This window comes from Siphateles boraxobius, unplaced genomic scaffold, assembly GCF_051911475.1.
Source record: "Siphateles boraxobius isolate OS27281-9 unplaced genomic scaffold, OSU_SipBor_1 5, whole genome shotgun sequence".
NCBI classification, from domain to species: domain Eukaryota; kingdom Metazoa; phylum Chordata; class Actinopteri; order Cypriniformes; family Leuciscidae; genus Siphateles; species Siphateles boraxobius.
The window spans coordinates 5,885,626-5,900,000 of NW_027509141.1; the positions used below are offsets into that span (position 1 = coordinate 5,885,626).

At 37.4% G+C, this 14,375-nt stretch overlaps 1 protein-coding gene across 4 annotated transcripts in view; it reads right to left on the bottom strand.

Moving 5' to 3' along the window:
• Window positions 1–291: 291 nt before the first annotated feature.
• The window catches only part of pparg (peroxisome proliferator-activated receptor gamma), a 48,513-nt gene continuing 34,429 nt past the window's right edge, over window positions 292–14,375 (bottom strand). For all 4 annotated transcript variants that reach the window (XM_077202629.1, XM_077202628.1, XM_077202630.1 and 1 more), the window contains 3 exons: window positions 12,912–13,111; window positions 3,661–4,129; window positions 292–2,668 (listed from right to left, as the gene is read on the bottom strand). In XM_077202629.1, the coding sequence (XP_077058744.1) occupies window positions 2,421–2,668; window positions 3,661–4,129; window positions 12,912–13,111 (917 nt within the window). In that variant the 3' untranslated portion in view covers window positions 292–2,420. The remainder of the gene's footprint in view (window positions 2,669–3,660; window positions 4,130–12,911; window positions 13,112–14,375) is intronic.

Below are 14,375 nucleotides of genomic sequence, written 5' to 3' on the forward strand. Positions count from 1 at the left end.
TTTATTCTTCAAACTCCTTCATTTTTCACAGACGTTCAACTCAAACCTTCTCATATCAAAAGGAAAAGTATATTCCTGTCCTGTCCAGCTGGAAATGATATTTCGTTAAAGGAGATATGCATCTTTTCAGCGGGTTCAGAGAAGTTCATGTGTTGAAATCACAAAAGGGTGTGTGCGTGTGTGTGTGTTCAGAAACACACGCAATAAACGATGATGTAATGACTGAGAGTGGCTGTGCGTGCGACGACCTGATCATGTCAATCAAAGGTATGTGCAATTGTGAAAACGACATAGTTTGAAAATATTTATTTACATTTTGAAATAAATTGACATTTAACGGTTTAACACGTCATTAAAATGTATGAAAGACGCTCCCTTTTAAAATCTTTGTTTCATATTTACACACATTTTGTGAATCAAAGTAAAAAAAAATTAAGGCTTTAGAATGATTTATAAACAAAAACAAGTAAAACACTTTACAGTAGGGTTCACTAGTTAACTAACATGAACTAACAATGAGCAATATATTTTGTTACAGTATTTATTAATCTTTGTTAATGTTGCTGTAGTTAATAAAAATACAGCTGTCAGTGCATTAACTAATGTTAACAAAAACAACCTTTGATTTTAATAAGCTATCAGTAAATGTTGAAATTAATATTAGCTAAGATTAATAAATGCTGAAGAAGTGTTGTTTATTCTTAATTCATGTTAACTAAGGTAGTTAACTAATATTAACTAATAAACCTTATCGTACAGTGTTACACAAAAACAAATCCTGACAGAACAATAAAGCAAAATAAAAAAAAGTCCCTCACAGTTTAAACAAATTGTTCATAAATGTAAAAGGCAACATACTTAAGATCAAAATCGAAGGCAAAAATAGAGCAGATCTTTGGAAAACAGTCTAAGAAAGTGTTTTATATGAAACGGCCACTGCGACCCACATCAGGGGTGAAGATGAAACTGTACATGTTCAGATTGATCTGGTCAGTCTCTGCATCAGAAAGTGTGTTTTCAGCTCCGTCAGTTTCCGTGCAGTCCTACACAAACACACGCGAGCCACTCCAGAAGAGTTTGCTAAATGTCAACTTTCTTATTGCTATTGTACAGTTTTTGATAATGGGCAAAAATGAACAGGGTCCAGAAGTCTGAGACCTAGATCTGCAGAATCACAGAAACTACTGTTGTCTTGCAGGAACGACAGAACCTGCGGATCAACATGATTCAGATTCTCCTGAGCGTTTCAACTTCAATAGAAGCAGAAAAACCTCTTTAACCTCATCCTTCCCCACAGCTCATTTTGACCCGGAAATATTTTTTTTTTAAATTGAGTGTTCATCCGAGAGGTCCAAGACCCTATGACTTTTTAACAAAAGTAACAAATCCTTCCCTCGCGGGTCAATCTGACCCAATGACTGAAATGTGAGGAATGCTTCAGTACACATAGAAAAATGCTAAAACTTTACCAAAACATTATTTTATAATGTCTACATGTGTATCTGAATGCACACTGAAGAAACTGACTTCAGGACCCAGCGGAACATTTGCTCCATATAGAGATATAAGGCCATCTAGAGTCATGAAATATCATGTTTTATTATTATTTTCCACAAGAGTTCGGCAAAGACACGCAATGTAAGATATTTTAAGCGGAATTAAAAAGATTATGCATGAATTGTGCTATTTTTTATTGAAGTTGAAAGAATGTGAGAAATGTTCTTAAATTACTATTTATTTATTATTTATTGATAAAATCTAGTCATTTAAAGGTACACAAAATAAAAAATATGATCAAAATGAAATAAAATAAGCTTTCTGTATAATTTTAGGGATTTGGGTCACTTTGACCCGCGAGGGAAGGATTTCCCTAGTTTATTTATTTTGCTTTATTTGAATCTTACAGATTTAAATGAGAATAAATCCCTGACTTGCAATGCGATCTCAGACTTGTGAACACCACTGTACTCAGATCAAAAAATGAAATATGGAGTGTCACTTTTATGTCCTTGGCTTTGCTGACGCAGATCTTCACAGTGGAACTGCCATGTTTTGCTGGTTTTGAAAGCCAGATACGAATGTCTGTGGAACGAGTTCAGGATCAGGATCAAGATCAGGATCAGGATCAGGATCAGGATCAGGATCAGGATCAAGATCAAGATCAGGATCAGGATCAGGATCAGGATCAGGATCAAGATTAAGATCAGGATCAGGATCAAGTTCAGGATCAGGATCAGGATCAGGATCAGGATCAGGATCAGGATCAAGTTCAGGATCAGGACCACGATCAGGACCATGATCAAGATCAGGATCAGGATCAGGATCAGGATCAGGACCAGGAGTTCAGGATCAGACTCAGGCTCCAGATGAGGATCAAGATCAGGACCAGGATCAGGATCAGAACCAGGAGTTCAGGCTCACTAGTACAGGTCCCTGATGATCTCCTGCAGGAGTGGGTGAAGGCACCAGTCCACCTCGGTCTCCTTCATGAGTGTGATGAGCTGCACGTGGTCCGTCACCAGCTGCCGCAGGTCCGTCATCTTCTGCAGGACTTTAGCGAACAGTTGCAGAGAGTCTGGATGGTTGGTCTTCAGCTGCAGCTCCAGAGAGTGCAGAACCGTCTCCTGGAGATCCTCGATGGGCTTGACGTTCAGCAGTCCGGGCCGGTCTAGCAGAGGAAACATGAAGTTTTGGTACATGAAGTTAAACTAAATGAAAATGGCAACTAGCTAAAATAATAAAATATGTTTTATGTCAGTCAAGGTTTATTTTATTTCAAGTAATTCAAGTGTTTTTTTAGTTTTACTTTCAGTTATTTGTAGTAATTAGTAATATTTGAGGTTCACCTGTTAAATTTCACATATGAGTTTGAATCATCAAAGCTCAAGGTTTTTATTTTATGAAATGTTCATGCATCGGTGACCAATAAAACGAAACGATAACTGGTGCTTTCCGAGTCTTGTGGTTTTACAGCATAAAATAATCCTACACTGTAAAAAAAAAGTTGCTGCCTTATATTTAAGTACAATCAACTTGGATGAAGTAATTTCAATTTAAATCGCATTTGACATAAAAAATTAGTAGAATATTTCATAACTTAAAAAAAGGTTGAAAACTACTTAACTTATTTTGATGAGTTAAAGCAATGTAAAAACACATGTCGCTATAACTTATTGATCATACACTCTAAAAACTGCTGGGTTGTTTCAAATATGGACAAACCCAGCCGTTGGGTTAGATTTTTACATTACATTTTTAACCCAACGTTTGGGTTTGTCCATATTTGACCCAAAGTTGGGTTAAAACAACCCAGCATTTATTAGAGTGTATGTTTGACAGTGTAGTCATAATGATCAGAGTTGAATCTAAGCCTGGGTTGAGTCACTGAGCTTGTGGTCGGACCTGAAGGTTAATGCTATCTTTGAATCGTCTTTTTGGTTAGATTTTATGGATTTCAAAAAAATACACTGCCATTCACTGCCATTATAAAGATTGGAAGAGCCAGGACATTTTTTTAATATAACTTGGATTGTGTTCGTCTGAAAGAAGAAAGACATATTCATCTAGGATGACTTGAGGGCGAGTAAATCATGGGCTAATTTCACTTTTGGGTGAACTATCCCTTTAATGCTATCTTTGAATGAGATCTGTGTGTTTCACCTCCGCTCAGGATGATGACGGCGAGGAACAGCGCCATGTCGCTGTCGTCCAACTCCAGCATGTTGAACTTGACGGAGAACTCGAACTTGGGCTCCATCATCTCACAGAAGGGCTTGCGCAAGCTCTTGACGAACTCGCGGGTCATGAAGATCTGGCCGTAGGAGATGAGCGTGCCGTCCTTGTTCATGAGCGGCGCCATCATGATGATGAGCACCTCGATCACACCGTACTTCAGCAGCGTCACCTGGTCGTTCAGGTCCAGGTTCACGAAGCCCGGGATGCTCTTGGCGAACTCGGTAACTTCGCTGACGGCTTCGGCCGATCTCGACTGGCAGCTGTGGAAGAAACGCAGCTCCACCTCGTGAATGACTCCCATTTCGGATCTCCGGTGTTCCTGCATCGGCATCTGCCGGGAGTTGATCATGTGCTCGCCTTCCATCAGGGACTTCATGTCATGGATCACGAAAGGCTGTGAACGAGAAGAACGTCCAGGATCAGTTTCATGTAAGACCCATCTCTTCTCCACTGCTTTCAACTGTTCGTAGCTACATGTGGTTTACTTACTGTTTGGTTTAGTTTTATGGTGTGTTTGTCTAAATGTTTTGTAAGGTTGGGTCTGTAGAGCACTTTGGCCAACTTGTGTTGTTTTTGTTTGATTTTGTGTTGATTGATTGATTGAATCTGCTTCCATTAAGAAAGATGCAGCATGGTCATTTAATAATGTTGGGTTATAAAAATAACGAGTAACCCAACTATGGGGTGGTATAGCACCTTCCCAACTGTGGGTTATTTTAACCCAATGTATTGGGCTATTATTAGAACTTAAACTACGATTTAAAAAAAATGACCCAACAATTTTTGGAAAATAGCCCAACATAGTGACCCAATATATGTTACCCAAAATTTTTTACTGTGTGTAAACAGTGCAGTCAAATAACTTATTTTCTATGAACGAGTCCAAATGGTTCAATATGGTGTTGGACTGGGACTCGAGTACTACCACACGGGCTGTAAACATTATTACAATATGGCCTCTTTAAGAAAGGCACTACATTACTCTCTTCCTCAAAGTCATGATGCTTAATAAAGACTAGAACAGGTTTTCCTGCTTGAATGTTGATTATTTTCCTCATATTCTCCATTGTTGCGGCTCCTCTCTTCCCAGTCTGTCAGTAACGCTCTGTTTACTTCCTGTCTCTATGAAGCCCCTCCTTCTGAAAAGCACACAGTGCTCTGATTGGTCGGCTGGATCAGTGTGTTGTGATTGGTCGAGCGCTCCGAGTGTGTTTGGGAAATGTCCCGCCCCTTACCATAACCGCCAGTTTAACACACTACTAACTAACTCAACCAGCCCCCCCCCCCCTTTATTCTGTGTATGAATTATTAGAATGAGGAATATTGTGACGTGTTCGTTCCCGGAAGAAACACAAGATACAATGGAGGCGTTTCAGGAGTTCAGAAACACTGACACTGATATAGAGAATAACTGGAGCTTTTCATGATCAAACCGCAACACTACACACTAAAAAGAGATGAAGACTACACACTAAACACAGATGAACACTACACACAGATGAACACTACACACTACACACAGATGAACACTACACACTAAACACAGATGAACACTACGCACTAAATACAGATGAACATTACAGACTAAACACAGATGAACACTACACACTAAACACAGATGAACACTACACACTACACACTGATGAACACTACACACTAAACACAGATGAACACAACACACTAAACACAGATGAACATTACACACTAAACACAGATGAACACTACACACTAAACACAGATGAACACTACACACTAAACACAGATGAACATTACACACTAAACACAGATGAACACTACACACTAAACACAGATGAACACTACACACTAAACACAGATGAACATTACACACTAAACACAGATGAACACTACACACAGATGAACATTACACACTAAACACAGATGAACACTACACACAGATGAACATTACACACTAAACACAGATGAACACTACACACTAAACACAGATGAACACTACACACTACACACTGATGAACACTACACACTAAACACAGATGAACACTACACACTAAACACTGATGAACACTACACACTAAACACTGATGAACACTACACACTAAACACTGATGAACACTACACACTAAACACTGATGAACACTACACACTAAACACAGATGAACACTACACACTAAACACAGATGAACACTACACACTAAACACTGATGAACACTACACACTAAACACAGATGAACACTACACACTAAACACAGATGAACACTACACACTAAACACAGATGAACACTACACACTAAACACAGATGAACACTACACACTAAACACAGATGAACACTACACACTAAACACAGATGAACACTACACACTAAACACTGATGAACACTACACACTAAACACTGATGAACACTACACACTAAACACTGATGAACACTACACACTAAACACAGATGAACACTACACACTAAACACAGATGGACACTACACACTAAACACAGATGAACACTACACACTAAACACAGATGATCATTACACACTAAACACAGATGAACACTACACACTAAACACTAAACACAGATGAACACTACACACTAAACACAGATGAACACTACACACTAAACATAGATGAACACTACGCACTAAACACAGATGAACACTATGCACTAAACACAGATGAACATTACACACTAAACACAGATGAACACTACACACTAAACACAGATGAACACTACACACTAAACACAGATGAACACTACACACTAAACACAGATGAACACTACACACTAAACACTGATGAACACTACACACTAAACACAGATGAACACTACACACTAAACACTGATGAACACTACACACTAAACACAGATGAACACTACACACTAAACACAGATGAACACTACACACTAAACACAGATGAACACTACACACTAAACACAGATGAACACTACACACTAAACACAGATGAACACTACACACTAAACACTGATGAACACTACACACTGAACACTGATGAACACTACACACTAAACACAGATGAACTACACACTAAACACAGATGAACACTACACACTAAACACAGATGAACACTACACACTAAACACAGATGAACATTACGCACTAAACACAGATGAACACTACACACTAAACACTGATGAACATTACGCACTAAACACAGATGAACATTACGCACTTAACACAGATGAACACTACACACTAAACACAGATGAACATTACGCACTAAACACAGATGAACACTACGCACTAAACACAGATGAACACTACACACTAAACACAGATGAACACTACACACTAAACACAGATGAACACTACACACTAAACACAGATGAACACTACACACTTAACACAGATGAACACTACACACTAAACACAGATGAACATTACACACTAAACACAGGTGAACACTACACACTAAACACAGATGAACACTACACACAGATGAACTACACACTACACACAGATGAACACTACACACTAAACACAGATGAACACTACACACTAAACACAGATGAACATTACACACTAAACACTGATGAACACTACACACTAAACACAGATGAACACTACACACAGATGAACTACACACTACACACAGATGAACACTACACACTAAACACAGATGAACACTACACACTATTGCTCATTCTGCCGCTGTCTAGATGCTACATGAAGTGCACTTGAAGCGAAGCCTAGCCAGAAATTCAAGTTTCTGACGGATGAAAACACAGATAATCTCATTCTCACGCAATACTTTCCTCATATACAGTATTGATGTGCATGAGCAATCATAACAGACATGTTTCACTCTTAGATCATTTCAAGAACATTCCTAAAATTAAAGACTTATTAACTGGTTAATATTAAAATGTTGAGGTAAAAGCAAACATCTAAATTATTTATTATTAAATTATATGCATTGGCCCTGTAATGTATTTGGACACTTAAAAATATATCAATAACACTTGCATTAAATAACAATAATGAAATTATTTTATAGAATACATTTTATATTAATTTTATTGGTAAAACTTTACAATAAGGTTCATTAGTTAATGTTTTAACTAACAGGAACTAACAATGAGCAATACATTTGTTACAGTATTTATTCATCTTTGTTAACGTTAATATAAATACAGCTGTTCATTGTTTGTTCATGTTAGTTCACAGTGCATTAACTAATGTTAACAAGATTTTAATAAAGTTTTAGTAAATGTTGATATTTACATTAAAAAAGATGAATAAATGCTGTATAAGTGCAGTTCATCATTATTTCATGCTAACTAGTGTAGTTAAAGGGTTAGTTCACCCAAAAATGTAGATTATGTCATTAATGACTCACCCTCATGTCGTTCCAAGCCCGTAAGACCTCCGTTCATCTTCAGAACACAGTTTAAGATATTTTAGATTCAGTTCGAGAGTTTTCTGTCCCTCCATTGAAAATCTATGTAGGGTATACTGTCCTTGTCCAGAAAGGCAATAAAGACATCATCAAAGTAGTCCACGTGACCTCAGTGGGTTAGTTAGAATTTTTCGAAGCATCGAAAATACATTTTGTTCCAAAAATAACAAAAACAATGGCTTTATTCAGCATTGTATTCTCTTCCGGTTCTGTTGTCAATTCGCGTTCACGAGTCCGCAGTGACGCTGATGACGTAAGACGCTGCTGACGTGTTATCTGGTGCGTCCGTGTATTCGGGTTCAAATAAAAAATGCAAGTCTTCCCCTGTGTCGAAATCCTTAGAATTGTTTGCAAAGATTGTTTTGTTTCCAGCGTGCGTCTCCCTCAGACTGTAAACGAAGCTCGGGCGCACCAGGTAACACGTCAGCTCGTCTTACGTCAGCGGACTCATGAACGCGGATTGACAACAAAACCGGAAGAGAATACAATGCTTAATAAAGTCGTCGTTTTTGTTATTTTTGGAACAAAATGTATTTTCGATGCTTCAAAAAATTCTAACTAACCCACTGAGGTCACATGGACTACTTTGATGATGTCTTTATTGGCTTTCTGGACAAGGACAGTATACCGTACATAGATTTTCAATGGAGGGACAGAAAGCTCTCGGACTAAATCTAAAATATCTTAAACTGTGTTCCGAAGATGAACGGAGGTCTAACGGGCTTGGACCGACATGAGGGTGAGTCATTAATGACATCATTTTCATTTTTTGGGTGAACTAACCCTTTAACTAATGAACCTTATTGTAAAGTGTTACCCTTTTATTCATATAAATAGCAATACTGATTATATCCTCTCCACTGAACATTTCTACAGAAATAAGTTGAATTCCAGCTTTGCCGTAAAGCGTGTCTTTAGCTGGAGATATGAGCAAGGCTGTTATGTGTGTTTTGACTAACGCTGTGAACGATACTGAACATCTGCTCTCTGCGGACCCAAACATTTATTAGATATTTTAGACTTTTTTAAAGGCACAGACTGCAGGAAGGAAACATCATAGAATTGATATATTATACACTGCCTTTCAAAAGTGTGGATCAGTGATTTTTAATGTTTTTAAAAGAAGTTTCTTCTGCTCACCAAAGCTGGCTTTATTTAATGAAAATACAGCAACAACAAAAACTGTAATATTGTGAAATATTATTATAATGTAAATCAGATGCTTTCTATGTGAATATATAGTAAAGTGTAATTTATTCCTGTAATCAAAGCTGAATTTTCAGCATCATTACTCCAGTCTGAATGATGATGAAAATTCAGCTTTGATCACAGGAATAAATTACACTTTACTATATATTCACATAGAAAACAGCTTATTTACACTGGAATAATATTTCACAATATTACTGTATTTTTAATCAGATAAATGCAGCCTTGGTGAGAAGAAGAGACTCTTTTAAAAACTTTAAAAATCTTTCCGATCAAAAACTTTTGACTGGTAGTTTATATCTATATATCAGAACTGTTTAGGAGATGTTCTTCTTCTGCGAGCGCACAGTAAACACTGACAGCTCAGAGTCCTGTAATAAACTCCAGGACTCAAGGGGGCGCTAGAGGAACCTTCACGGCTGCGTCCCAAATATCATAATCTCAGGAGTAGGCACTTATTTTGAATAAGAACTTACTTTGCAAAAATAAAGTTCTATAGTAGTACAGTAAATTCACACATACTTCTCGTGTCACCTACTGTTTTTCGTCTACTATATAGTAGAGAAGTATGTGATATCAGACGTAGCCAATATTTGTTTCATTATACTGGATGTTTTATGCATCAGGTGCACTGTAAAAAAAAAACATTTTGGGGTGAAATTTGTTTCAAAGGAAATCCTACACCAAGTTTTTGTTCAGGGAACCTTCTATAGATAAAACAAACTTGTTCAACAAGATACTTCTGACCTTGAGCTGAAACAGAAAACCTGTAGTTTAGACGGGTTTATAAGCGCCCCTTGTGTTATGAATTGGAGTTCAAAATTGGAATTTTGATACATAATTACTCATGATTACTTGCATGTTTTGAGCCTAAAAAGCACTTGAGAGAAACCTTGAGAATTTCATATTCAAATAATGACAAGAGATGCATTGGTATATTTTAAAGAGGACATATCATGCTTTTCTACATCTTCATCTGTGTGTAGTGTGTAGTGTTCATCTGTGTTTAGTGTGTAATGTTCATCTGTGTTTAGTGTTTAGTGTTCATCTGTGTTTAGTGTGTAGTGTTCACCTGTGTTTAGTGTGTAGTGTTCATCTGTGTTTAGTGTGTAGTGTTCATCTGTGTTTAGTGTGTAGTGTTCATCTGTGTTTAGTGTGTAGTGTTCATCTGTGTTTAGTGTGTAGTGTTCATCAGTGTGTAGTGTGTAGTGTTCATCTGTGTTTAATGTGTAGTGTTCATCAGTGTTTAGTGTGTAGTGTTCATCTGTGTTTAGTGTGTAATGTTCATCTGTGTTTAGTGTGTAAGGTTCATCTGTGTTTAGTGTTTAGTGTTCATCTGTGTTAAGTGTGTAGTGTTCATCTGTGTTTAGTGTGTAGTGTTCATCTGTGTTTAGTGTTTAGTGTTCATCTGTGTTTAGTGTTCATCTGTGTTTAGTGTGTAGTGTTCATCTGTGTTTAGTGTTTAGTGTTCATCTGTGTTTAGTGTGTAGTGTTCATCTGTGTTTAGTGTGTAGTGTTCATCTGTGTGTTTAGTGTGTAGTGTTCATCTGTGTTTAGTGTGTAGTGTTCATCTGTGTTTAGTGCGTAGTGTTCATCAGTGTTTAGTGTGTAGTGTTCATCAGTGTTTAGTGTGTAGTGTTCATCTGTGTTTAGTGCGTAGTGTTCATCTGTGTTTAGTGCGTAGTGTTCATCAGTGTTTAGTGTGTAGTGTTCATCTGTGTTTAGTGCGTAGTGTTCATCTGTGTTTAGTGTGTAGTGTTCATCTGTGTTTAGTGCGTAGTGTTCATCTGTGTTTAGTGCGTAGTGTTCATCAGTGTTTAGTGTGTAGTGTTCATCTGTGTTTAGTGCGTAGTGTTCATCTGTGTTTAGTGCGTAGTGTTCATCTGTGTTTAGTGTGTAATGTTCATCTGTGTTTAGTGTGTAGTGTTCATCAGTGTTTAGTGTGTAGTGTTCATCAGTGTTTAGTGTGTAGTGTTCATCTGTGTTTAGTGTTCATCTGTGTTTAGTGTGTAGTGTTCATCTGTGTTTAGTGTGTAATGTTCATCTGTGTTTAGTGTGTAATGTTCATCTGTGTTTAGTGTGTAGTGTTAATCTGTGTGTAGTGTTTATCTGTGTTTAGTGTGTAGTGTTCATCTCTGTTTAGTGTGTAATGTTCATCAGTGTTTAGTGTGTAGTGTTCATCTGTGTTTAGTGTGTAATGTTCATCAGTGTTTAGTGTGTAGTGTTCATCTGTGTTTAATGTGTAGTGTTCATCTGTGTTTAGTGTGTAGTCTTCATCTCTGTTTAGTGTGTAGTGTTCATCAGTGTTTAGTGTGTAGTGTTCATCTGTGTTTAGTGTGAAGTGTTCATCTGTGTTTAGTGTGTAGTGTTCATCTGTGTTTAGTGTGTAGTGTTCATCTGTGTTTAGTGCGTAGTGTTCATCTGTGTTTAGTGCGTAGTGTTCATCTGTGTTTAGTGTGTAGTGTTCATCTGTGTTTAGTGTGTAATGTTGCTGTTTGATCATGAAAAGCTCCAGTTATTCTCTATATCAGTGTCAGTGTTTCTGAACTCCTGAAACGCCTCCATTGTATCTTGAGTTTCTTCCGGGAACGAACACGTCACAATATTCCTCATTATAATAATTCATACGCAGAATAAAGGGGCCCTTTAAATAAAAATAAATGGCCATGTTTTATAAAAAGGTTTACAAAACTAAATAAAAATGTTTAGAAAATATGTGAGATAACGTAAATTTAGTTGTAGGTTACGTTCTCATATCTATTTTTTTTCTAATGTCACAAGGAATAATCTGGTTTACTGCTTTACACGATTCTTTAGTAGTGTGGTTTGGGTGTCCTAAAGTGTTAGTAGAGTACTAAAGTACTAAAATAAACATTCACGAGTGTACCTTACTTCTCACCGTTGATTCCTGATGGTTTAGAGGACAATTACACCGAGTCGCACACTGTCGTTTCAAAGAATAGTACACCGGCGAGCGTGAAGTAAAAATGCCTCGTCCATTTGGGAAGGCACGCGCGCGGTCAGCGGAGGATTACGCTGCGGAGGCAGGCTAAAGTGAACAAACCTAGCAGGGCAACAGATTAGGTGTCCCTAAAGGACCCGCGTATCTAACAGTAGTTCCGCATTACATTAATTAATTTGCACGCGAGTTTTATTTATTTTTATACCGTGTATTCTCCGTGTTAATTCATGCACCGAACCGTGACACCCATACCGATTCGGTTCAATATGAATACATGTACCGTTCCACCCCTAGTTAGTAGTGTTAAACTGGCGGTTATGGTAAGGGGCGGGACATTTCCCAAACACACATTCGAAGCGCTCGACCAATCACAACACACTGCTCCAGCCGACCAATCAGAGGACAGTGTGCTTTTCAGGAGGAGGGGCTTCATAGAGACAGGAAGTAAACAGAGCGTTACTGACAGACTGGGAAGAGAGGAGCCGCAACAATGGAGAATATGAGGAAAATAATCACCATTCAAGCAGGAAAACCTGCCTAAAAACAACAAGACTTTGCATACTAAGTCGTCCTTAAATGAAGCACCAGAACAGATGTAGTGAAAGTGTCCCGACTCACGGCGCTGTCGCTGGTCTTCCCGGAGAGAATGGCTCTGGCCTTGGCTTTGGTCAGGGGGAAGTACTTGAGATAAGACTCGTACAGGAGTCTGGCCAGCGCTCGGAGATCCGCAGACTCCGGGTGCATGTGGTCCACGTCACTCGAGAACTCGGCCAACAGCTTCTCCTTCTCCGCCTGAGGCATTCGACCAAAACGAATGGCTGGGAAAAAAGCAAACAAACAGACAGTTGAAAACCCCCAAATCCCAGATCCATCATGCTGGGAGTCTTTGCTCAACGTCTGTGGGGATGTGTGTGTGGGAGTGTGTTTTCAGTCTTTCTGCATGTTAGCGCGGGTCATTATGACCGATTCAAACATTCTTCAGAGCTTTTATTCTGACACTAATAGAGTGTTTATACTAAAAACATTTTTTACTCATAAATTGCTAGTACATTTCACAAAAACAGTAAAACATTGAATTAAGTGTGAAATCTTCTCCTGTAAACTTTTTTACAGCGTAGTTACAAAAAGTAGATTTTACTTTTGCATTGACCCAATATTTAGCATGGTGTGAAAATATATATTTAGTGTATTAATATAATTTTAGACATTTAACACAGTTTTATCTAATGATTAATTCAGTCTCCTTCATAGACAATACATTTTGGTTTCACTTAATTGTGATAAACACATTATGTTGACTATAAGTCACTTTGCTACAACTCCATGATTATAGATTTAATAATCACCAAAAGAACAGGAGTGTGCACTGAAATAAATCATCTTTGGACCAAATATACTTTCAAATTATTTACAGAATTTGGTTCAAATTGATTCTTATATTTTGAATAAATATTTATTTATTTTCCCAAAGACAAAAACATTTTTGGAAAATAAAAATATTTTTTACTTCATATATTTTCTTTGGAAAAAGCCAAAATGTAACTTGACGTACTTAATTTCACCATAAACAAAAATGCATGTAGATTTTCCAGTTAACCCTTTGATGCCCAATACACATCTTTAACCATTCAAGCTGTGACACCCAAACAACAACATGTGCTTGACCTTTGACTCTTGCTCATAATTCTACATGATTTTCCTCTTTATATGTCAATGTATTATGATTATTATTCTTTTTTAAGGATAACATAAATTCAAAATTGGCTGACAAAAGTATGACTATAGCCAACCTCTGTAATATCCACTGTCATCATTTATTTCAGCAGTTCTGTAAATCTTTCCAAATACATCATGTTTGAAACTGAAAGGACTGGGAATGATTGTATATTTGTTGTATGCTTTTAATGTATTTATTCAGGCATTATAGGGTTAAGATAAACCTAAAAACATTTAGATTTACTTACTATAAATAAAGGCATATTTTTGCTATCACTCATAAAAATAAAAGTTCACAGGGTTTTCACAGCAATGCGTTGAAGAAGCGTTTCTGTTTCCACAAAGAACCGTTCAGTGAAGAACATT